The sequence below is a fragment of the Anomaloglossus baeobatrachus genome, chromosome 5 (genome assembly GCF_048569485.1).
Source record: "Anomaloglossus baeobatrachus isolate aAnoBae1 chromosome 5, aAnoBae1.hap1, whole genome shotgun sequence".
In the NCBI taxonomy this organism is placed as follows: Eukaryota; Metazoa; Chordata; class Amphibia; order Anura; family Aromobatidae; genus Anomaloglossus; species Anomaloglossus baeobatrachus.
The window spans coordinates 331,581,384-331,607,567 of record NC_134357.1 but is presented as its reverse complement, the minus strand read 5'-3'; the positions used below and the strand labels follow the sequence as shown (position 1 = coordinate 331,607,567).

The window sequence follows — 26,184 nt, the reverse complement described above, 5'->3', positions numbered from 1 at the left end:
GTCTATGGCGGGACACTGATCTTAAGAATCTCCCTCCAGTGCTTATTTTAAATAAACGAGAGTATTACCAGTGTGAGACATATAACGCCTGCTCTCCTGATCTACATTCCTCACATTGGTAACGTCTCTTTTTAGGAAAACTAATCTAGAAGCAGATTCTCAGGGAGATCTGTGTCCGACCCATATATCTTTACAGCTTACTTACATAAATAAGAGTGTCTTATATTACTTTTTGCTCCGAAAGATGCACTAGGGTTTATTTTCTGTGGATGTCTTGTAGTTTGAACAACAATCCACATTTATTCTTCAAAAAAAAAAAAAAATCAACATTGATTCAAATATAATCATGTCATCACATTCTGGAACATCACGATTTTGTGTTAATCCTATTACTGGTTCAGATGCACAATTTCTTATCTGACCTGCTGTTGACCTATAGTGGTGGCTACATACCATATTTACACAGGTTTCATTTTCCTGCCTAAGGCCCTTGCGCACTGGAACATGGAATTTTCTCAAGAAAATTCCGCAGGTATTCAAAGATTACCGCACCCGCGGTAAAAAACGTGGCAAACCGCACCCGAAAACCGCATGCGGTTTGCTGCGGTTTTACTATGGTATTGTTCGCGGTTTTGCCGCGTGCGGGTTGGTATGTGCTTTATTGCATTCAATGCAATAAAGCACATTGAAAAAAAAAAAAAAAGTCATTTCATTCTGAGATAGAGAAATAGACAGAAGAATAGATAGAAGAATAGATAGAAAGACAGAGGGATAGATAGAGGGATAGATAGATAGATAGATAGATAGAAGGATAGATAGAGTCCCTGTGAGCACACTCTGCATTTCTCACAGTCGGTAGTGAGTTCACATTACTGGCTGTGGGAAATGCCCTGGAGTTACCTCTGCTGTCTCGCTGCGATGCTGCATTCAGCAGTGTCTGTGTCAGTCGCGGCTGGATGCAAGCATCGCAGGATGCCAGAGCTGTGGATTACGCCGGAGCTTTGTTTCGGGAGGGGTTAATAAAAGGGTGAACGAGGCTTGTTTGTGTTATATTTAAAATAAAGGATTTTTCTGTGTGTGTTTTTTCACTTTACTTACGGGTTGATCATGTCAGCTGTCACATAGACGCTGCCATGATCAAGCCTGGAGTTAATGTCGGTGATCCACCACCATTAACTCCTTGTATTACCCTGACTGCCACTGCTACACGGCGGCAAGAAGAGCCGCAGACACGCCGGTACTGCCGCATAATGCATGCGACAGTGCCGGGGCAGCTGCGGCTGATATTCTCGGCTGCCGGAGGGGGAGTGAGGCGGGGGACATTAACCCTGCCCCTCTCCCTCCCCAGCCTGAGAATACCGGGCCGCCGCTGTGTGCTTACCTCGGCTGGACGGTAAATATTCAGCGGAGCCCACGTGTTTTGTTTTCTATATTTCCGTTTGATTTCTATGTGTGTTCTATGTGTCTGTGTGTGTATTCTATATGTCTGTGATGTCTGTGTATGTCTGTGATCTGTGTGTGTTTACTCTCTGCACGGCTTCCTCTTCCTGTAATGACATCACTTCCCTGCAAAACCGGAGGTAAACCGCGAAATACCGCAGGGAATAACGCAGCAAAACGCAGTGAACCGCACAGAATTTGCTGCCTGCGTTATTCCCTGCGGGATTTCACGATGACATTGCAGTCAATGGAGTGAAATCCCGCAGCGATGTGCGGAAAAGAATTGACAAGCAATTGTTTTTGCTGCGGGAATCCCGCAGCAAAACATGCAGCTGTCAAAATCCGCCTAGTGCGCACAGGATTTTTTTTTCCCATAGGTTTTGCTGGTGATTCACTGCAGAGATGTTATGAACATTTTCTGCAGCGAAACATGCAGCAAATCCGCAGAAAATCCGCGGCAAAATCCGGTAAGTGCGCACAGGGCCCAAGTTTATTATTCTCTATGTACTGCTAAGTTTACCCCCCAAAAGAAAGCAGACAACCCCTAAAAGAATCGCACTTACCAGACCCCAAACAATTAGTTAGCAAGTGAATGAGCTAGCAAGTGAATGGGCTCTTACATATAAATGTGTGTCATTGTCTGGTCCTGCGTTCTACAACAGTTGGCACCCCCTGGTGCCTGGAAGCAGTATCACTAGCGCGGAGTGATACTAGTACCCGATTTGTTTGTGAGAGCTGCACTGCAATGCTGCTTGAATGGTCAGGGACTTGACAGCAATGCAGATCTCTGTGTGAGAGCCCATCCACCATTGACACTTGCCAACTGTAATTGAGTGGAATTTTTCTGCTTTTTTTGGGGGGATTGTCTGCTTTCTTTGATGAAGAGTCCGGCTTTATGTAACTTGTTTTAGCTCCTTGGACACTTCCTAGAGCTTAGATTTTAAGCATATTTCAAAAAGCTCAAAAAAATCCCACTAGGGCCTATTTTCGGGGTAGGACTTTTTTTTCAGGGAAACAGGGTATTAAGAAAAATGTGGATTTCTTTTGAATTCAGATTGCAGATATTAACCCTTAACTTGTGAGGTGGTGTTTGCAACACCCCAGGGAAATTTTATTCAGCTGGCATTCATTGGAAAATGCTGGTATGAATCATCAATGTATTACATTTTCCGATACTTGTGGGTGTCAAAAATTTGGTATAATCAATCGCCAATAAGAAAATGATTAAAACACACGTGATCTTTGCATATTCTGTAAAAATTAGAGATTTCTAAACACAGGGGTATAGGAAGCCCAACATCACCAGTTGCGTGACAAAAATCCCACCTCACCAGTTGAGGGTTAAGGTATCCTTTTATTCAGCTTCCTATGACCTACATGATTATATAGATGGTTTAGGAGAGTAGATCCTACTGACAGATTCCCTTTAACGCAATGTGCCCTCTGGGATATGGCTAAAGGCTGCTTTACACGTTACGATTAAGCATACAATATCATATGCAATCATAACCGCCCCCATCGTATGTGTGGCACATTCAATTTGTTGAACGTGTCGCACAAACGATTATTTGCCATCACATGTACTTACCCTTCCAAACGACCTCGATGTGGGCGGCGAACGTCCACTTCCTGGAGTGGGAGGGACGTTCGGCGTCAGATCGGCGTCACGCGGCAGCCGACCAATAGAAGCGGAGAGGCATAGATGAGCGGGATGTAAACATCCCGCCCACCTCCTTCCTTCCGCATTGCCGGCGGGAGCCACAGGACACAGGTAAGATCTGTTCATCATTCCCGGGGTGTCACACACTGCGATGTGTGCTACCTCGGCAACATTGAACAACCTCACGTTAAATTTTTAGCAATTGAACGCCGTGCATGCGATGAACGTTTTAACGTTCAATCGCAATCGCACGTAGCTGTCACACGCTACAATATAACTTACGATGCCGGATGTGCGCCACTTACGACGTGACCCCGCCGACACATCGTAAGATATATTATAGCGTGTAAATCCCGCTTAAGACGAGTGCCAAAAATGGGGGGGGGAGGAGTTCCTGTAAATCTTGAATCTAAAAAGGGTTACTATGATTACGAAACAGGTCCTCTTCTAGAAATAGGGTCACTCTTGTCTATAGCCCATGTCTGGTACTGCAGCTCAAGAAGCAAACAATACTTCCAGACACCACCAGTCTGTGGCTTATGATTGGTTGAATAGTCTGTTTTCTATCCAGACTTTACTTTAGAAAAAAAAAATGAAAAAAAAAAAAAGCTTTGCCATTACCGGTAAGAGTAAGACTATACAGTTAGGTCCAGAAATATTTGGACAGTGACACAAGTTTTGTTATTTTAGCTGTTTACAAAAACATGTTCAGAAATACAATTATATATATAATATGGGCTGAAAGTGCACACTCCCAGCTGCAATATGAGAGTTTTCACATCCAAATCGGAGAAAGGGTTTAGGAATCATAGCTCTGTAATGCATAGCCTCCTCTTTTTCAAGGGACCAAAAGTAATTGGACAAGGGACTCTAAGGGCTGCAATTAACTCTGAAGGCGTCTCCCTCGTTAACCTGTAATCAATGAAGTAGTTAAAAGGTCTGGAGTTGATTACAGGTGTGTGGTTTTGCATTTGGAAGCTGTTGCTGTGACCAGACAACATGCGGTCTAAGAAACTCTCAATTGAGGTGAAGCAGAACATCCTGAGGCTGAAAAAAAAGAAAAAATCCATCAGAGAGATAGCAGACATGCTTGGAGTAGCAAAATCAACAGTCGGGTACATTCTGAGAAAAAAGGAATTGACTGGTGAGCTTGGGAACTCAAAAAGGCCTGGGCGTCCACGGATGACAACAGTGGTGGATGATCGCCGCATACTTTCTTTGGTGAAGAAGAACCCGTTCACAACATCAACTGAAGTCCAGAACACTCTCAGTGAAGTAGGTGTATCTGTCTCTAAGTCAACAGTAAAGAGAAGACTCCATGAAAGTAAATACAAAGGGTTCACATCTAGATGCAAACCATTCATCAATTCCAAAAATAGACAGGCCAGAGTTAAATTTGCTGAAAAACACCTCATGAAGCCAGCTCAGTTCTGGAAAAGTATTCTATGGACAGATGAGACAAAGATCAACCTGTACCAGAATGATGGGAAGAAAAAAGTTTGGAGAAGAAAGGGAACGGCACATGATCCAAGGCACACCACATCCTCTGTAAAACATGGTGGAGGCAACGTGATGGCATGGGCATGCATGGCTTTCAATGGCACTGGGTCACTTTTGTTTATTGATGACATAACAGCAGACAAGAGTAGCCGGATGAATTCTGAAGTGTACCGGGATATACTTTCAGCCCAGATTCAGCCAAATGCCGCAAAGTTGATCGGACGGCGCTTCATAGTACAGATGGACAATGACCTGAAAGCATACAGCCAAAGCTACCCAGGAGTTCATGAGTGCAAAAAACTGGAACCTTCTGCAATGGCCAAGTCAATCACCAGATCTTAACCCAATTGAGCATGCATTTCACTTGCTCAAATCCAGACTTAAGACGGAAAGACCCACAAACAAGCAAGACCTGAAGGCTGCGGCTGTAAAGGCCTGGCAAAGCATTAACAAGGAGGAAACCCAGCGTTTGGTGATGTCCATGGGTTCCAGACTTAAGGCAGTGATTGCCTCCAAAGGATTCGCAACAAAATATTGAAAATAAAAATATTTTGTTTGGGTTTGGTTTATTTGTCCAATTACTTTTGACCTCCTAAAATGTGGAGTGTTTGTAAAGAAATGTGTACAATTCCTACAATTTCTATCAGATATTTTTGTTCAAACCTTCAAATTAAACGTTACAATCTGCACTTGAATTCTGTTGTAGAGGTTTCATTTCAAATCCAATGTGGTGGCATGCAGAGCCCAACTCGCGAAAATTGTGTCACTGTCCAAATATTTCTGGACCTAACTGTATTTGTGCTAATAAACTCTGCATTCTGTATAAACTCAAAAGAGTTATTTTCAAGCACTTTGTAAACTTTTTTTTTTCGGCGCTGCAGCTCTGACCCATATGAATGGAGTTCAACAGCATTTTCAGAGACAGCCTGTTGACAAAAGCTAATACAACCTCATTTGACACCAAAAGTAGCCGCCAGAATGTACACAACTTAGTACAAGTCACTCATCACAAGTTAGATTGCGAAAACTATGCCCTTGTTTGTAAGGCTTGCTACAAGCAAATGCAACATGGATGGTAAACAGGAACCTGCATCCCTAATATGTTTCTTGGGGAAATTTTAGGATATAAACGATTTGTTGTTTGAACGAAGCCCACAAAAATACACTGTGTGCACAAAAATCGTATGGTACACACTCAAACCTATAATACATGCTTCTTCCCAGAGAGGCAATATTATCAGAAGGAATAAACTCCATGTGGTTCCTCTGTTTTTCCAAGACCTTTTATGGCATAAAATAAAAGTCTGGTCTTAACATGGCAAGACACTAAGATTCGGTGTTCGTGCTGCACTTGCACTTGATACATGTCCTGAAAAAAACCCTGAGTACATAGAAAAGGGAAGAAGTGGAATGTGGCTGCATGTGTAGAGGAGATAAGACGCCTAGGGAGGGGGGACAGCTGAGGACCTGGTGATAAGTCAGACAGAACAGACTTCAGTCCTAAAGCATACACATAATATCTGCTTAGTGTCATTGTACAGCAACGTGCATATTACACAAAGATGAGACGATGCCAATGTATTGAGGGCACTCCGGAGGGTCTTGTGTCATTGGGTGACATGACGGGAACTTATTATTCCTCCATTTCTGTCTTACAGATACTGACATTCACTGTGAAACTAATGCCTGCTTTACACGCTTCAATAAATCTTTCAATCCGTCGTCGGGGTCAAGTTGTAAGTGACGCACATCCTTCATCGTTCGTGACGTATTTGCGTGTGACACCTACATGCGATCAAGATTGAATGAAAATACGGTGATCGCATACACGTCGTTTATTCCTCATACATTGGACGTTTTGTTGTATGAACCTAGTCAATTGTAACGTGTGACATCCCTCATACGATTTTGATGTCTGAGGCTATGTGCGCAGGTGTGCGCTCTGCACCGCAGCTTAAAAAAGGTCTGCTTCAGAGCGCAGCTGAAAAGCTGCGTTCTGAAGCGCCTCACAATGTCTGTCATTCACTAATTTCTGTCAGTCCGTCACTATCTCTGTCCCTCTCTCTCTGTCCATGTCAGTCTATCCCTCTTACCCCCTCTCTCATACTCACCGATCTCCGATCCCCGGCCAGGCTCTGCACGGCGTTCACACTGCTCCGGCGGCTTTTACTGTTTTGAAAAAGCCGGCCGCCCATTAAACAATCTCGTATTCCCTGCTTTCCCCGCCCACTGGCGCCTATGATTGGTTACAGTGAGACACGCCCACACGCTGAGTGACAGGTGTCACACTGCACCCAATCACAGCAGCCGGTGGGCGTGTCTATACTGTGCAGTGAAATAAATAATTAAATAATTAAAAAAAACGGCGTGCGGTCCCCCCTAATTTTAAAACCAGCCAGATAAAGCCATACGGCTGAAGGCTGGTATTCTCAGGATGGGGAGCTCCTCGTTATGGGGAGCCCCCCAGCCTAACAATATCAGTCAGCAGCCGCCCAGAATTGCCGCATGCATTAGATGTGACAGTTCTGGGACTGTACCCGGCTGTTCCCGATTTGCCCTGGTGCGTTGGCAAATCGGGGTAATAAGGAGTTATTGGCAGCCCATAGCTGCCAATAAGTCCTAGATTAATCATGTCAGGCGTCTATGAGACACCCTCCATGATTAATCTGTAAATTACAGTAAATAAACACACACACCCGAAAAATCCTTTATTAGAAATAAAAAACACACACATGTACCCTGGTTCACCACTTTAATCAGCCCCAAAAAGCCCTCCATGTCTGGCGTACTCCAGGATGCTCCAGCGTCGCATCCAGCGCTGCTGCATGGAGGTGACCGGAGCTGCGGCAGACACAGCCGCTCCGGTCACCTCCACACAGCTAATGAAGACAGCCGCGCGATCAGCTGAGCTGTCACTGAGGTTACCCGCTGTCACTGGATCCAGCGGTGGATGCAGCGGTGGCCGCGGGTAACCACAGTGACAGCTCAGCTGATCGCGCTACTCACCTCAGTTGCTGCGTGGAGGTGAGAGGAGCAGCGGTGAGTAGCGCGATCAGCTGAGCTGTCACTGAGGTTACCCGCGGCCACCGCTGGATCCACCGCTGGATCCAGTGACAGCGGGTAACCTCAGTGACAGCTCAGCTGATCGCGCGGCTGTCTTCATTTGCTGTGTGGAGGTGACCGGAGCGGCTGTGTCTGCTGCAGCTCCGGTCACCTCCATGCAGCAGCGCTGGAAGCGACGCTGGAGCATCCTGGAGTACGCCGGACAAGGAGGGCTTTTTGGGGCTGATTAAAGTGGTGAACCAGGGTATATGTTTGTGTTTTTTATTTCTAATAAAGGATTTTTCGGGTGTGTGTGTTTATTTACTGTAATTTACAGATTAATCATGGAGGGTGTCTCATAGACGCCTGACATGATTAATCTAGGACTTATTGGCAGCTATGGGCTGCCAATAACTCCTTATTACCCCGATTTGCCAACGCATCAGGGCAAATCGGGAAGAGCCGGGTACAGTCCCAGAACTGTCGCATCTAATGTATGCGGCAATTCTGGGCGGCTGTTGGCTGATATTGTTAGGCTGGGGGGCTCCCCATAACGTGGAGCTCCCCATCCTGAGAATACCAGCCTTCAGCCGTATGGCTTTATCTGGCTGGTTTAAAAATTGCGGGGGACCGCACGCCGTTTTTTTAAATTATTTAATTACTTATTTCACTACACAGTATAGACACGCCCACCGGCTGCTGTGATTGGGTGCAGTGTGACACCTGTCACTCAGCGTGGGGGCGTGTCTCACTGTAACCAATCATAGGCGCCGGTGGGCGGGGTAAGCAGGGAATACGAGATTGTTAAATGGGCGGCCGGCTTTTTCAAAATAGTAAAAGCCGCCGGAGCAGTGTGAATGCCGTGCAGCGCCGGTGATCGGAGATCGGTGAGTATATGAGAGAGGGCTGCTCAATTCAGTCACTCAGGAGTTTAGCGGTCACCGGTGAGCCCTTCACTGGTGACCGCTAATCGGGACGCGACACAGACAGAGCCGCAGCATGACAATGAAGTCGGGTGAGGTTCACCCGAGTTCATTCTGACAGTGCGGCTCTTTCTGTGTCTGCTGTCATTTGCCATTCAGCTCTGCTACATAGCTGTCTGTGGCTACTGTTAGCGGCCATGTAGCAGAGCTGAATGGCAGATGACATAGTAAAAACGCAATTCTACACATTACACACGCTTGGCAAGTCAGTAAATAAAAAAAAAAAAAAAAAAAAAAAAAAAGGTGCCCAATGCATACGTCACAGAACACATGATCTAAAGGATCGCACACAAAATTGATCAATTTAACATAGACTACTAACGCACGTGTGACAGCAAATGAACGACCTACGTGCAATCTCATTCAATCGCATATGCGACCTGGGCGTGTCACATCGCATACGAGATCGCACACCTAATTGTAAGGTGTAAAGCTGGCTTAAGTTTGAGAAATCTTTCAAAACTTTTATTGTTTTGTTTTTTTTTGTTTTTTGTTTTTTTTTTAAAGCTAAGAAAAATCTTCTTCAACATTTTCTTGGATATTCTCAATAAAGGGAATCGGTCATACTGCAGGTAACATGTATCAGAGCTTGGCTGCATGATTGCAACCAGGTATAATGTCTGCTGAAATGCTCCAGTGTTTAGTTACATGATCATTCCAGATCTCTCACTATAAAAAAGAGCTCTCAAGCATCTTCAACAGCGCTGAGAGTCGCTGGCAGGAGAGATGTCAGACTAGTCTCGTCTCCGGCTATGGTCCCTGGCCTAGGCTTCGAACTATAAGGCTGAGCACACACGGCGAGTAAAATGGAGCAAGTAAAATGCTCATTCCACTTGCACCAATGTTACTCTATTGGCCCGCTCCGAAAAGCGATTTTTTTCTCAGCCCTAATCAGACCGAAAAAACATTTGCAGCATGCTGCGGGTGGAATCCAATTAATTTTCACTCGCACTCATACAAGTTTGTGGGTGTGAGAGAAACATCGTATTGCACTCGCATTACACCGGTGTAATGCAAGTGCAGTGCGAGAATCGCATCAGCTGATAATGGAGTAGATAGGGAGATTACGCCCTCCCTCTCCTCCGCAGCACCTGTCCCCCTCCTCTGCAGCTGTGCTGTGATTGCAGGATCGCATCACAGTGGCTTGACAGTTGCTTGACACTCGGCTTACACCCCAGCAAAGCGGGAACCGAGTGTCATGTGATTCACTCACATTAATGACCAGCCTAAACCTTACCTGGCTGCAATAGTGCATCCGGGCACTGAATTTGGGCAGCATGAACGAGGCGAAATGATCTCTCTAAACTAGAGGTCCCCAACCTGTGGCTCGGGAGCCACGTATGGCTCGCAGGCCCATGATGTGTGGCTCACGGCTGTCTGCTAGCTAGGTGCATTTATACCAGGTCTTGCAAGCAATGATGAAGAGCAGGTGTCCAGATGGTGACATTTGTGAGTAGCCCCACAAAGAAGATGAGATATGAATTGAGGTAGGAATACCTGAAAATTGGTATACTGTCTGGGTATAGTGATTTTTGTGGAATACCTTTGGCTGTCATTAGACTGGTAATGGGGTCTCCAAGTGTCACTACAGTGAGGGGTGGGAGCTAAATATGACCCCCTCTCAGAGCTGGAATGTGGCTTGTGACCCCCTCTTAGAGCTGGAATGTGGCTCGTGACCCCCTCTCAGAGCTGGAATGTGGCTTGTGACCCCCTCTCAGAGCTGGAATGTGGCTTGTGACCACCTCTCAGAGCTGGAATGTGGCTTGTGACCACCTCTCAGAGCTGGAATGTGGCTTGTGACCCCTTCTCAGAGGTGCAATGTGGCTCGTGACCCCCTCTTAGAGCTGCAATGTGGCTCATGATCCTCTCTCAGAGCTGCAATGTGGCTTGTGACCCTCTCACAGAGCTGGAATGTGGCTCTCAAGGTCAGAAAGGTTGGGGACCACTGCTCTAAACAGGGATAATAATTTCACTATTACAATGGAAAAACTGACCCATAAATTAAAGAAACATTGGGCATACTACTATTTGCTATCACTATTGTATAAAGATATTCAGGTTTATTCTCCAAATATACAAACAGCTTCTAATTTCACAGAAACTGTGCATCCTATATTATCACATACTAATTTACCTTCCCTTGCTTGTACCACTTTGAACTTGAAAACAGCAACAAGGTCCTACTCAGAACATGCAGATAAGCTTTAGGGCTCATGCGCACGTTGCTTATTTTTTTGCGTTTTTGCAGCGTTTTCAGCTGCAGCGTCACATTGTCAAAGTGCATGTGTTCTGGTTCCCCAGCAAAGTCTATGAGAATCATGCAAAATCCGTAAGCACGATGTTTTTTGAAACGCAGCGTTTTGATTGTCAAAAATTTGACAAAATCTCTGCATTTAGAAAAGCAGCATGTCACTTCTTTTGAGCGTTTTGGCAGCGTTCTACACCCATTGAAATCAATGAGTCGTAGAAAAACACTACCAAAATGCTAAGCAGTGCGTTTGCACTGCATTGTTGTTGCGTTCCGCATGTTTTTTAACATAATAAACGCAGGTCTTTCGGTCTCTCTCTCTGTCCATGTTGGTCTCTCTCTCCCACCCCCCGACTCATAATCACTGATCCACGATCACCGGCGCTGCGCTGCACGGCGTTCACACTGTGGCGGATTCTCCTCTTTTGAAAATGCTGGCCATTCATTAATCCATCTCGTATTTCCTGCTTCCCCTATGATTGGTTGCAGTCAGACACGCCCCCCCACGCTGAGTGACAGCTGTCTCACTGCAACCAATCATAGCCGCCGGTGGGCATGTCTATATCGAGCAGTAAAATAAATAAATAAATAAATAATTAAAAAAAAAAACGACGTGCGGTCTCCCCCAATTTGGATACCAGCCAGGGTAAAGCCAAATGGGTGAAGGCTGGTATTCTCAGGATGCGGAGCTCCACGTTATGGGGAGCCCCCCAGCCTAACAATATCAGCCAGCAGCCGCCCGAAATTGCCGCATCTATTAGATGCGACAGTCCCGGGACACTACCCGGCTCATCTCGAATTGCCCTGGTGCGGTGGCAAACGGGGTAATAAGGAGTTAAAGGCAGCAGCCCATAGCTGCCACTAAGTCCTAGGTTAATCATGGCAGGCATCTCCCCGAGATACCTTCCATGATTAACCTGTAAGTTAAAGAAAATAAACACACACATCCAAAAAATCCTTTATTTGTACCGAAAGACAAATAAACACCCTCTTTCACCACTTCATTAACCCCTCAAAAACACCTCCAGGTCCGACGTAATCCACCCAAGGTCCCACGACGCTTTCAGCTCTGCTACATCGGAAGCTGACAGGAGCGTCAGTAGAACACCGCCGCTCCTGTGAGCTCCATGCAGCAACTGAAGTGAGTCGCGCGATCAGCTGTACTGTCACTGAGATTACTTGCGGCCACTGCTCTCAGGTGGAGGACTGCAGCTGTGGCCGCGAGTAACCGAGTGAAAGCACAGCTGATCGCGCGGCTCACTGCAGTCACTTAGGGGATTTGCGGTCACAGGTGAGTCCTTCACGTGTGACCGCAAATCAGTCTGCGACACAGAGAGAGAGAGATGCGCGATGTCAGTGAAATCGGGTGAAGCTCTGACGTCACTGCTACGGACTCCTGTGTCCTGGCACTGACCTCAGAGGTTCATCTGAGTTCATGACAGCACACAGAGACAGAGCCGCAGGATGACAATGAAGTCGGGTGAAGTTCATCCGGGTTCATTCTCATTGCCCGGCTCTGTCTGTGTCTGCTGTCAGCGGGCATGTAGCAGAGCTGGGGGATCGCACTGACAAAAATGCATCCAAAACGCATGTAAAATGCATGCAAAATGCATCCAAAATACATGCGTTTTGGATGCATTCTTTTTGTCAACAGAGGGTGCATTTATTTCTGAGCCCATACAGTGCTAGGTCATCTGAAGGATCGTTGTGCTACCGCTGCAGCCACTTAGGCCCCCTTCACACACACTTGTCTCCGGTACGTGCTAGGTCCGTGCCCGCATGTACCGAAGACACAGGCACACATAAACCCATTAAAAACAATGGGTTTATGTGCACGCACGTGTTTAGCCATTGGCCCGTGAGCCCGTGTGCTCCACACGGATGCTTGTCCGTGTTTTGCCAGCAGCATGGGTGTCACGCGGCCCACACACGTACCACACGGATGCGGTGTGGATGCGGGTCCAAGTGACACGCGCCGGAGAAACACACGTGTCATTTAAAAAAATAAAAAAACACATACTCACCTCCACGAGTCCTGCAGTCTCTGCCGCAGCTGTCACCTGCATCTGTCCCCCAGTGAATTTGAACAACGCATCTTCTTCACTGGGGGCCGGAAGCAGCGTCAGCGTGGCGTGGCCTGTGCCGGACACTGTCAGTCAGCACCACAGACAGCTCCGGAAGAAACAGGTAAGGCGGGGCTTTCCGTTCTCCAAGTGTTATTACGTATAACACACGGAGAATACACGTAGTGCCATAAACACGGCACACGGAGGGGAAAACGCACCATTGACTCATCTGTGAAACACGTGCGTGATTTTCACGGACGTGTAAAGGGGGCCTTAGGCTGTGTGCACACGTCACATTTTTATTACATTGATGCATTTTTGAGTGCAGATTTGTTACAAAACCTGAAGGGAATCCTGATTCCAGGAAAGTCAATGAGCATGCTGAAGTATCATGCACATGTTGTTCATTTGTGACTTGCAATTTTGGTGCAGAAAATAATCTGCAGCATGTCAATTATTTCAGCATCAAAAAAAGCCATAAAAACAATTGAGGATTTTTTGCATGTTATAGCATTTTTCATGCATTTTTAGATAGCAGGGAAAGCTATAAAGATAAATAATAACACATTTGGCGTCAGTGTCAATATGAGTGTGATATGCCCCCTGTGTGTCCCAGGGGTACATTCATATGGTAACTATTCTTCTGCATGTTTACAGGTGTATTAACCCTAGAACGCGCAACCATAGAAATCTACTATAGAAAACAAGTAACCTAGCAGGCCTGCGAGGACCCAGGTATGCGTTTTAGGGTAAAACATATTATAATGCTTATGTGTGGTTGTTATTTGATTTTGCACCTTGGTCTGCACATTTGTTTGCACGGGCTTAGTTCTCCCTTTGTGAGACTCCCATGCTTTCACACCTTGGAGCCATTATTCCCACACCCCAATTTATTTTTTATGACTTTATATATACACGATTATCTATTTACTCTATGCATCTGTAGCGCCCCTGAATACATCAGGGTGCTACAGGGAACCGCATCCTTTCCCAAGGGCGCAGGACCTACCCCCCATGGTTCCAAGTTCCCAGAAACCGGTGTAAACCTCCATCAGCACCACAAACCCCAACCAACACCTCACATCATGACCTGTCAGACACACCAGTGACTTGGTCTAGCTGGAACAGGGCCACCCACCTAAGGGTCAGGCAGACTGGTGGGAGGGACGAAGTGAGTTCAGTGGCAGCCCTCAAGATGTGAGGAGCTGGAGTGTTAGCTCCTGGGGAGCTTATGAGAGACCGAAGTTGGGTCGCAGACAGTGGTCCGGGACCGGAGAAGTCGGTGACTGGGTTCAGGGACGTCGGTCTGGGGTGCGACAGACACGGTCTAGGAGGGACTGCAGGCACCAGAGAGGGACCCACAGAGCTGACCGGTACTGAACACGATGGGGTACAGGACCCTAGGTCAGGAGCTGATTAAACGTCCTGCCAATTAACCTACAGAGGAAGGGGGCCTTCAGGGACCTTCCCAGAGCTCAGAGACTGAGGGCATCAGCACAACGCGTGGGACAGGGTTTTCCAGACAAAGCAACCCACTGAAGTCCCAAGTGCCATCCTTTAGGAGCAAGACTTCACTTAAAAACTGAAGAACTGGACCTTACAGCTTCAAGCTACAGTTAGGTCCAGAAATATTTGGACAGTGACACAATTTTCGCGAGTTGGGCTCTGCATGCCACCACATTCGATTTGAAATGAAACCTCTACAACAGAATTCAAGTGCAGATTGTAACGTTTAATTTGAAGGTTTGAACAAAAATATCTGATAGAAATTGTAGGAATTGTACACATTTCTTTACAAACACTCCACATTTTAGGAGGTCAAAAGTAATTGGACAAATAAACCAAACCCAAACAAAATATTTTTATTTTCAATATTTTGTTGCGAATCCTTTGGAGGCAATCACTGCCTTAAGTCTGGAACCCATGGACATCACCAAACGCTGGGTTTCCTCCTTCTTAATGCTTTGCCAGGCCTTTACAGCCGCAGCCTTCAGGTCTTGCTTGTTTGTGGGTCTTTCCGTCTTAAGTCTGGATTTGAGCAAGTGAAATGCATGCTCAATTGGGTTAAGATCTGGTGATTGACTTGGCCATTGCAGAATGTTCCACTTTTTTGCACTCATGAACTCCTGGGTAGCTTTGGCTGTATGCTTGGGGTCATTGTCCATCTGTACTATGAAGCGTCGTCCGATCAACTTTGCGGCATTTGGCTGAATCTGGGCTGAAAGTATATCCCGGTACACTTCAGAATTCATCCGGCTACTCTTGTCTGCTGTTATGTCATCAATAAACACAAGTGACCCAGTGCCATTGAAAGCCATGCATGCCCATGCCATCACGTTGCCTCCACCATGTTTTACAGAGGATGTGGTGTGCCTTGGATCATGTGCCGTTCCCTTTCTTCTTCAAACTTTTTTCTTCCCATCATTCTGGTACAGGTTGATCTTTGTCTCATCTGTCCATAGAATACTTTTCCAGAACTGAGCTGGCTTCATGAGGTGTTTTTCAGCAAATTTAATTCTGGCCTGTCTATTTTTGGAATTGATGAATGGTTTGCATCTAGATGTGAACCCTTTGTATTTACTTTCATGGAGTCTTCTCTTTACAGTTGACTTAGAGACAGATACACCTACTTCACTGAGAGTGTTCTGGACTTCAGTTGATGTTGTGAACGGGTTCTTCTTCACCAAAGAAAGTATGCGGCGATCATCCACCACTGTTGTCATCCGTGGACGCCCAGGCCTTTTTGAGTTCCCAAGCTCACCAGTTAATTCCTTTTTTCTCAGAATGTACCCGACTGTTGATTTTGCTACTCCAAGCATGTCTGCTATCTCTCTGATGGATTTTTTCTTTTTTTTCAGCCTCAGGATGTTCTGCTTCACCTCAATTGAGAGTTCCTTAGACCGCATGTTGTCTGGTCACAGCAACAGCTTCCAAATGCAAAACCACACACCTGTAATCAACCCCAGACCTTTTAACTACTTCATTGATTACAGGTTAATGAGGGAGACGCCTTCAGAGTTAATTGCAGCCCTTAGAGTCCCTTGTCCAATTACTTTTGGTCCCTTGAAAAAGAGGAGGCTATGCATTACAGAGCTATGATTCCTAAACCCTTTCTCCGATTTGGATGTGAAAACTCTCATATTGCAGCTGGGAGTGTGCACTTTCAGCCCATATTATATATATAATTGTATTTCTGAACATGTTTTTGTAAACAGCTAAAATAACAAAACTTGTGTCACTGTCCAAATATTTCTGGACCTAACTGTATAGGGACCCACACAGACACAAAACAGTGCACGGAGGCAGGTTCCGAATCACTAAGTAACACCGGTGGGACTGGGTACTTGGACGGGCTCGCTGCAGCGGCACTCAGAGACTTTGGTTTACCTACAGTGTGTGTGTCTACTTTCTAAACCTCATTCAAGACCACAACTACCTGCAGTGAGTACCATGATCCCTGCACCCTCCTCTCCCAAATAACTACCAACACCCTGAGCCCGGGGCCTTCCTACCTGCGGAGGGACTGACACCTTGCTGCTTCACACTATCTGCCCCGGTACTCCCTCCAACAGCGGCGGTACTCCCATTACCGCAACCCGCAGGTGGCATCACAAACTCTACCCCTGTAAATAACCCCTTTCTCGAGTTTTGAGTGCTCGCCGAGCCCAGCTCCGGACCCCTCGAGCCACAACCATCCCGGATCCGAGCACCCCGGTCGTCACCAGGGTGGCACACCTCACACTACCAACCATTATTTAAATGTTATTTATATTCTACATCAAAGTGATGATTTTCCTTACGTCACCACTCATCAGTGTCGCCAGGTCTTGCGGAGTGCAGCGTGAGCCGTGAGTGGCTGCTCTATGTAATCGAGGGATGTCAGGGTTAGGGGTACTTCTCACATAGCGAGATCGCTGCTGAGTCACAGGTTTTGTGACGTAACAGTGACCTCATCAGCGATTTCGCTGTGTGTAACACTAAGCAGCGACCTGGCCCCTGCTGTGAATCGCTGATCGTTACAGACTGTTCTGGTTCATTTTTTGCTCGTTGGTCTCCCACTGTGCAGCACACATCGGTGTGTTTGACAGCAGGAGACCAACGAGCACCGACTCTGTGTAAGCAGTGTACGCTGGTAACCAGGGTAAATATCGGGTAACTAAGCAAAGTGCTTTGCTTGGTTACCCGATATTTAGCCTGGTTACCAGCGTACACCGCTTAGCGCTGGCTCCCTGAACATGTAGCCAGGGTAAAAATCGGGTAACTAAGCAAAGCGCTTTGCTTAGTAACCCGATGTGTACCCTGGCTACGTGTGCAGGGAGCCAGCGCTAAGCGGTGTACGCTGGTAACCAGGGTAAATATCGGGTAACCAAGCAAAGCGCTTGGCTTAGTTACCCGATATGTACCCTGGTTACCAAGCGCAGCATCGTTACACGAGTCGCTGGTGGATGGTTGCTGGTCGCTGGTGAGATCTGCCTGATTGACAGCTAACCAGTGACAATGTAGACATGTACCAGCAAACCTGACCAGGTCATATCGTGGTCGGAATTGCTGGTACGTCGTTTAGTGAGACGGTACCCTAATTGTTGGACTACATTGGACGTGGGAATTTTTTGCAGTCTACTAAATTGGTGACCGATTTGGTGTAAGAACACATCATACATTTGGCAATAACAAAACAACTCAATTTGGACAATATAATAGAAATGGTTGTGAAAGTGGACATAGCCTAAAAAAGTAATATACAGTAAAACAGAGAAAATGAAAAGATGTACCTGTCCAAAGTTCCAAGGGACTGTCGTGATCAAGTCTTTGGTGCCCTGGAAGATGATCCCATGCTGTGTTACAACGTACTCTGTCCTCTCCTCCTCATTCTCCATGTATACAGAATCCTCTGGGGATAGAAGACACACTTAATGGAACATTAGTCATAGATTAATTATATGAACAGGATTAAGATGTAGAAAGGAAGTAGTAGATGTGTGGACCACAGACGTCATCCAATGCTAATGTCTGTACCAACATGCTCAGCTAACAGGCTGAAGGACACATCTAAGATTTTCCATGTTATTTCTGCTGACATTGTGTACACTGCAGAAAGGGGAAAAGTTTTAGCATTGTGTTTTGTCTTATTTTTGAAATCACCTATATGGGTCTTTTTATTTAATCCTAATTATTATGGTATTTATCAGGGGGTGTGACTCACAGAGTGATAATACAAAGCTGCCAACACACACGCCCCAGAGAATTCTGTAAGCCACATCCCCTTGTAAAGCCCCCTCCCCAAAAAATAGCACTAACTAAAAAGGCACATATCTCTGGTACTGTATGGCAGATATGATTAAAAAAAAACCCACAAAGAAAAAAAAAAACAAATACAAAAATACCCACAAAGATAGCATCATCAGAGGATTTTTGGGAATACAATAGGAGCAATTACTGGCTACTTTTGACCTACTGACAGGTTCTCTTTAACAAGAAGTGTTTGAACCGTTTCCAGGTTTAGGTCTGTGGACTTTGTGTTAGGGATACGATTCCACTTACGCATAGCTTCTGTTCCGAGCACATCGGAAGAGATATACTAATGATGCCCTGCTGCGAGCGTCAGCCCAGGGTCATATTACTTGATGCAATCTTGCGATTGTATCACAGCTGTGGAGAAGAGGGAGGGAACACTTTCTCCCCATCTCCTCCGCTGCCTGTCTCGGCGAGCACCCCCACTGCACTCGGATGACATGCAAGTGTAGTGTGATGTTTCACATGCTCCCATACACTTGTATGGTGGTGGTGAGCCGAGAAACGCTGCTAAATGCAGCGTACTGCAATTCATTTCTCAGGTTGATATGGCATGAGACATCAATCACAGATGGACACTGCCCCATAGTTTTTCACTGGTGCGAGTGCAGTCCAATGTTTTATCGGATTGCACTCGTACGTGCAAATCGCAAGTGGAACCGAACCCTTACAGTCACTATTCGCCACCTTTCTAATCCACCTTCAGTCTAATGGCTCCTGGCATTAGTTCAGGTTATCCTGATGCTGGTGCCAGTCCCTAAAAAGCACACACACAGAGGACTTTTCACCAAGTCATAAGTGGCCAATTTTTCTTTTCCCACTATGGTTCTATGGAGCATTTATTTACACAGTGCTCTATAATTACCCTGTGAACACTGCTTTTTTGGTAAATACCTTAAAAACTAGGGCTAAATTAAAAGTCCCATATCTCTGGAACTGTAAGCGTTGGGATAAAATAAGAGCAAAAACATGTCACTTTGATGTGCATGGGTATGAAGAAGTGTAGATCCAATAATAGAGAAGAAGCTTTGTAGGATTGGTGCTAAGGGGGCCATATTATGAGATAGTGACCATTAAAAGACTACATAGTAAGTGACAACAGTATGTTTTAGAGTGCAGCATGGAGATCCATGGTGAAGCAGGGTATCGAAAGCAGTGCTAACCTGCCATACTAAGAGGCTTCGGCTTTGGCCACTGACTTGCAGTGGATAGGCATAAGGTCTAATGATACAATAACTTTGCCCCTATTTTTTTCAACCTTCTCATAGGTGCTCCCAGTCTATTACCCTGGCTCTAGTGTTCCAGAGTACCTGCACATTGTAAGCCTGTGGCTCTCAATGGGCAAATTTTGTATTAATATTTCTGACTTGATTTATTAATATTATTTTTATTCACATACCTGGACACCAAGGGTTAAAGAGCAAGAAGAATTCCCCAAGATTGCAGCTGTTTTCCTCAGTTCCTGTGGAAGTCTCCAGGGAGAGGGCATACTTGCCGATCCGGGCATCAGGTGGAGAGATAACAGATAGAACAAGGTTTTCACCATCAACACTGCTTATTGTGGAGCTCCATTCACCTTCCTGCAAGGAATCTGTTACTTTAAAATGGGCTTCTGTGCCAAAGTCTTCAGAAGGACACGGACCTAAGGAGGGACAAAGATTGCTAATTTCAAAGCCAATCACTAGGCTCAGTGGTCTTTTGTAACCTATATCCGCATCACTACTGACCCCAGTGATTGGCATCAGCAGTGACAGGCATTGTAGTAGAGATGTCACCGCTACAGCCCATCAACAAAGACTAGGAGCATCAGAGAGGAGGTGCATGTAAAAGGGAGTAATGCTTCATTTATTGCTTTTAGCAATAGCAAGTCCATCAGCATTAAACAACATCTATCAGGATTTTTTTTATTTATATTTTATTTCAAATAAAGGATTTTTTTCAGTGTTTATGTTTATTTCTTTTCACTTATAGTATTAGTAATGTGGGGGGTGTCATACTAATCTAGGGCTTAGTGGCAGTTATGAGCTGTCAATAACCCATCACATTACCTCGATTTCCACAGCGCAAACGCAATCGGGATGAGCCAGGTAAAGTGCCAGGATTGTCACATCTAATGAATGTGATAACTCTGGGCAGCCGCAGGCTGCTATTTTTAGGCTGGGGGGGCCCAATAACCATGGGCCTCCCCAGTCTGAGAATGGCAGCCCCAAGCTGTTGGCTTTAACATGGCTGGGTATGAAAACTCGGGGGGGAACTTAACGCCATTTTTTAAAATTATTTATTTTAATAATTAAAAAAAGCTGCATGGGGTCCCTCTTATTTTGATACACAGCCAAAATGAGCACACAACTGAGGGCTACAGCCTGCAGCCGTATGCTTTATCTGTGCTGGGTATCATAATATGGGGGGGACCCTGGGTCAATTCTTTTATTTATTTATTTTTACACCACTATAGAGACACAGACAGCGTGTATGATTACAAGCAGTCAGACACGCTGTCACTCTGGGTGGGAGCGCGGTCTGACTGCAAGCAATCAGAGACGCCAGGACTGCCGATGGACGGGGGAAGCAATGAATATGTATGAAAGTAATGAACGGCCCCAGAAGTAGTGTTACTGATGCACGGGACACTCTGTGTATAAACGCTTGCTCTAATCCCCCTAGCTCCTTCTACCACCATTTTAAAAGCACAATAGTCGGATTCCCATAGACTTACACGGGGATTGGTGTCCAGCCAGATAATAGGAATTAGCTTACAAATACTGAGGTAAAAACACCTTATCATATACTCAAAGTGTACAGGTGGCCTTACAGTGTTTTTATTGCAGTTGTTTCCCATTGAGATCAAAATGGTTTAGCACCAAAAAACGCATCAAAACTGTGAGTGATATGTTGCAGCTTTCAGGACATAGCCTGTGTTTTCCATGCAAAAAAAAAAAGCATAAAAAGTGTTTGTGAATAAAAATGAAAATGTGATCAGATGTATTTAGGAACAATATACATACCAAGTTGAGGCGGATATACCATTGGTGCAACCGCACAGGGGCCCCACCTACAAAGCAGGGGGTATCGTGCATTATGAAGAGCTATTGGATTGTACAGGGCCCATATATTGGTCTTGCACAAGGGTCTTCTGTCTGTGTCGGCCCCTGTAGCAATTACTATCTATTATTTCGATTGCCTTCTTGGAACAGTAAGGTTGGGATAATATAGAAAGGCAGGGGAATTCACGCCCTGAGGCTTCCCTGTCAATAAACAAGCGACGGATGGTAGTCTGCAGTCTAACGATGGATGGCAGAGAGGAAACTGAATCATATGAATGAACAGCTAGGAGGTTAAGAAAGTTGAAGGCTTCCACCCCTGGGTCTGACTCAGAGGACAGTACAATGTGTCTTTCTCTATTTCCTGACATTGTATGAAGGGACTGGGAACAGAATATGCAGTGGAAACAACAAAATCATAAGCCGCTCCCTCTCCTCATCTTATGCACACATTTATTAAGACGTATGTACACAGATACATCGGCTAAAACAGTCAGGAACCATGATGGGGAAACTCCCAAATGACCTGAATTCCACCTCCGAGGACAGAGCAAAAGGGGGAAAATAATCCTCTGCAATAGTTAACTCCCTTCTTTCTCAGTCTAAGAATATTCGACTTCTTCATATCCAATTAATATCTGAACTGAATGTGTTAATGTGTGATAAAATGCATTTAATTCATTCCATCAAGGATGCGACACATAGTAAGTGGGAAGAAACAGATGCAGAAAGCAACCAGGAATTCAGGTTCCCTAGTAACAAACCTCTCCATGTAATCACTGAAGTAGAGATAGCCATGTTCTCTGTCGCCAACAAATAACAGAAGGCTAAAAATGTCTGATAATTCACCACGGAGAGAGCTGGGTTATTAGCAGCAAAGTATGTATGATCACTATGCAGCTACCTGTTTGAGCAATAAGAGCCAACTGATCCACTCCTTCTTCATAACCCCTTGGCGAAAACTGTAGCTTGATTTCAAAAGCTTGACCTCTCCGGACAATTAGCTTCGTACATCCAGCATCTGCGGTGTGATGGCTCCGATTATTGGTGCTGCAGTCAAAGTCACAGTTCTCTAGTATCAGAGCTGCAAGAGAACAGAACACGGGTCGTTAGTTGCACTTTTAGGTATGACAAAACAAAACAGTTCCTGGAATGGTAACTAAAACTTGGTAATGTTCTCCCACCAAAAATAACCAGACTCATCGATGGGTAATAATGGAAGATTTACAGTTTTCTTTACCACAGATTTTACAAAGAAATGTATAGTCCAAAATAATTAATAGGCAATATACTTATTCAGTCATTGTTCACATATTACATGGAGCTGTGAAGAGGCACCAGCGTATGTCGTCAATGAGGCTCACAGTCTAATTTCACTATTCAAAGTATTGGGAGAACCTGCAGTACTGGGAGAAAACCCATATAACCATGTTGAGGACAAGGAAACCCCCCTTAGATGTCAGTCATATTCATGCCAATAAGAAGACATGCAAAATAAAACTTGTTTTTGTGCGCTGACTTGAGATGACATATCAATAAGCTTTATTCTTCAAAGGAAAAGTGGAGTCATTATTTTTCCACAGCGTTTTCAAACAGTACTGATCTCCTCACTAATGATTAGCGAGCAAAACCATGCTTGGTATTTGTAACCAGAAGGTGGATGCTTGGATGGATTCAACTTGAGAACCCAGAAAAATGCTTGAGTTCCCCAATGACTTTCATTATACTTGGTACTCAAGTCATGCCAATTCGAGCATTTAAAAGGGTGGTTCACTTCTAGTAGTGGCCACATCTCTGTAAAACTGATAGGGGAGGCTTTTTCTAAATACCTCATTTTGCCAATTCAGCCTCTGAGCAGCACTATCGCGGTCCACTCTTCCCCATCACGTGACCCCCCCCCCGGGCTCTGTGACCTCAGGGATCCAGTGATGTCAGGTCAACTTGCAGTTAACTGACACCTTAACTGACCCCAGTCTTCTTGAGTGACTAGGCTGTAGGCAGCGTTTCACCGCTTGTCATAGCCCATCATCTCTCCTGCTTGCGGGCCTCTGTAGTGAAGGAGAGCGCAACTGAAATGCTGGGTTGTGATGCTGGGCTGTGATGAGCGGTGAAAAACCGCCCATAGCCCACCCAGTCACTCAGGAAGATTGGGGCTGGCCTCGGTGATGTCAGGTCAACTAGAAGTTGATGTGACATCACTGGATCCCAGAGGTCACGGAGCCTGAGGGGGGGTGTCACGTGATGGGGATGAGCAGACTGCGATAGCGCCGCTTAGAGGGTGAATTGGCAAATACAAGGTATTTAGAAAAAGCCCCTCTTATCAGTTTTACAGAGATATGGACACTACTGCAGAGTAGTGAACCACCCCTTTAACTGCTCATTATGAGTAATGAGCACCCCAACATGGTAGTGCTTGCTCTTCACTACTCCTCACCAATGAAATCTCAAAATGCATTGACAAAGTAAGGATTCTCAGTATAATACAAGTTATGCAGCTCAGTCCCCAATGGTGGAAGGGTGAAGTGGTTACTTGTTTTGGGAGGAACATTATCTGGAAACAGACCATTAAGCAAAGAGTTGCCATATGAACGACTTTTTGCGTTTCTAGTTTGTGTTCTCATGTTCTCCAATAATTTAGAATGTACTGCCTCAATTAATTAAAACAAGGACTGACATACCATTGGTGTAACCTGGGGCCAACAGGCGAAGGGGTCTATTTCCAAATCTATCTCCAAAGCAGGTCGAATTGTGACAAGCATTTGGACTGCTAAGGGCTCTTACACTGAACTTGCACAGGAGCCCTTTTCCTGACTGTGTCCACCACTGAATTGAAACATACCTGAATGCAGTGGATTAGATCCAGCCAATCAGAAATGTCAAGACCAGACTTAGGAAAAATATATCTTTATACAGTGGTAGTCTGTGTATATATATATATATATATATACAGTCATATGAAAAAGTTTGGGCACCCCTATTAATGTTAACCTTTTTTCTTTATAACAATTTGGGTTTTTGCAACAGCTATTTCAGTTTCATATATCTAATAACTGATGGACTGAGTAATATTTCTGGATTGAAATGAGGTTTATTGTACTAACAGAAAATGTGCAATCCGCATTTAAACAAAATTTGACCGGTGCAAAAGTATGGGCACCCTTATCAATTTCTTGATTTGAACACTCCTAACTACTTTTTACTGACTTACTAAAGCACTAAATTGGTTTTGTAACCTCATTGAGCTTTGAACTTCATAGGCAGGTGTATCCAATCATGAGAAAAGGTATTTAAGGTGGCCACTTGCAAGTTGTTCTCCTATTTGAATCTCCTATGAAGAGTGGAATCATGGGCTCCTCAAAACAACTCTAGAATGATCTGAAAACAAAGATTATTCAACATAGTTGTTCAGGGGAAGGATACAAAAAGTGGTCTCAGAGATTTAAACTGTCAGTTTCCACTGTGAGGAACATAGTAAGGAAATGGAAGAACACAGGTACAGTTCTTGTTAAGCCCAGAAGTGGCAGGCCAAGAAAAATATCAGAAAGGCAGAGAAGAAGAATGGTGAGAACAGTCAAGGACAATCCACAGACCACCTCCAAAGACCTGCAGCTTCATCTTGCGGCAGATGGTGTCAATGTGCATCGGTCAACAATACAGCGCACGTTGCACAAGGAGAAGCTGTATTGGAGAGTGATGCAAAAGAAGCCATTTCTGCAAGCTCACCACAAACAGAGTCGCCTGAGGTATGCAAAAGCACATTTGGACCAGCAGGTTACATTTTGGAAGAAGGTCCTGTGGACTGATGAAAAAAGATTGAATTGTTTGGTCATACAAAAAGGTGTTATGCATGGAGGCAAAAAAACACGGCATTCCAAGAAAAGCACTTGCTACCCACAGTAAAATTTCGTGGAGGTTTCATCATGCTTTGGGGCTGTGTGGCCAATGCCGGCACCGGGAATCTTGTTAAAGTTGAGGGTCGCATGGATTCAACTCAGCATCAGCAGATTCTTGACAATAATGTGCAAGAATCAGTGACGAAGTTGAAGTTACGCAGGGGATGGATATTTCAGCAAGACAATGATCCAAAACACCGCTCCAAATCTACTCAGGCATTCATGTAGAGGAACAATTACAATGTTCTGATATGGCCATCCCAGTCTCCAGACCTGAATATCATTGAACATCTGTGGGATGATGTGAAGCGTGCTGTCCATGCTCGGCGACCATCAAACTTAACTGAACTGGAATTGTTGTGTTGACAGGAATGGTCAAATATACCTTCATCCAGGATCCAGGAACTCATTAAAAGCTACAGGAAGCGACTAGAGGCTGTTATTTTTGAAAAAGGAGGATCTACAAAATATTAATGTCACTTTTATGTTGAGGTGCCCATACTTTTGCACCGGTTAAATTTTGTTTAAATGTGGATTGCACATTTTCTGTTAGTACAATAAACCTCATTTCAATCCAGAAATATTACTCAGTCCATCAGTTATTAGATATATGAAACTGAAATAGCTGTTGCAAAAACCCAAATTGTTATAAAGAAAAAAGGTTAACATTAATAGGGGTGTCCAAACTTTTTCTTATGACTGTAATATATATATATATATATATATATATATATATATATATAATTGCCTTATTCTGTCTGTCTGCAGGTCTGTCTGTCTTGCTCCAAAATTGTGTCCTTACGGTGACACAAAGCTGATTGGCCGCTGGGCTCGCCATGGCCCCGCCCCCCCGCACGGATTGGCCGCTCGCCCAGGCTGCGCCCCCACACGGATTGGCCGGCCGCTCGCCCAGTCTCCGCCCCCCCCACAGATTGGCCTCTCGCCCCGGCACCCTGCAGGCATTGGCAACTCGGCCACGCCCCGCCCCCCTCACGCAATGCACGCTAGCTCTGGCCCCC

The 26,184-nt window shown here is 45.1% G+C and overlaps 1 protein-coding gene across 1 annotated transcript in view; it reads right to left on the bottom strand.

Moving 5' to 3' along the window:
* The window catches only part of TGM2 (transglutaminase 2), a 108,672-nt gene that overhangs the window by 57,233 nt on the left and 25,255 nt on the right, over positions 1-26,184 (bottom strand). The window contains exons 2-4 of the mRNA XM_075347543.1: positions 22,177-22,356; positions 19,631-19,873; positions 17,712-17,830 (exon numbers count right to left, since the gene is read on the bottom strand). Of these exons, the coding sequence (XP_075203658.1) occupies positions 17,712-17,830; positions 19,631-19,873; positions 22,177-22,356 (542 nt within the window). The remainder of the gene's footprint in view (positions 1-17,711; positions 17,831-19,630; positions 19,874-22,176; positions 22,357-26,184) is intronic.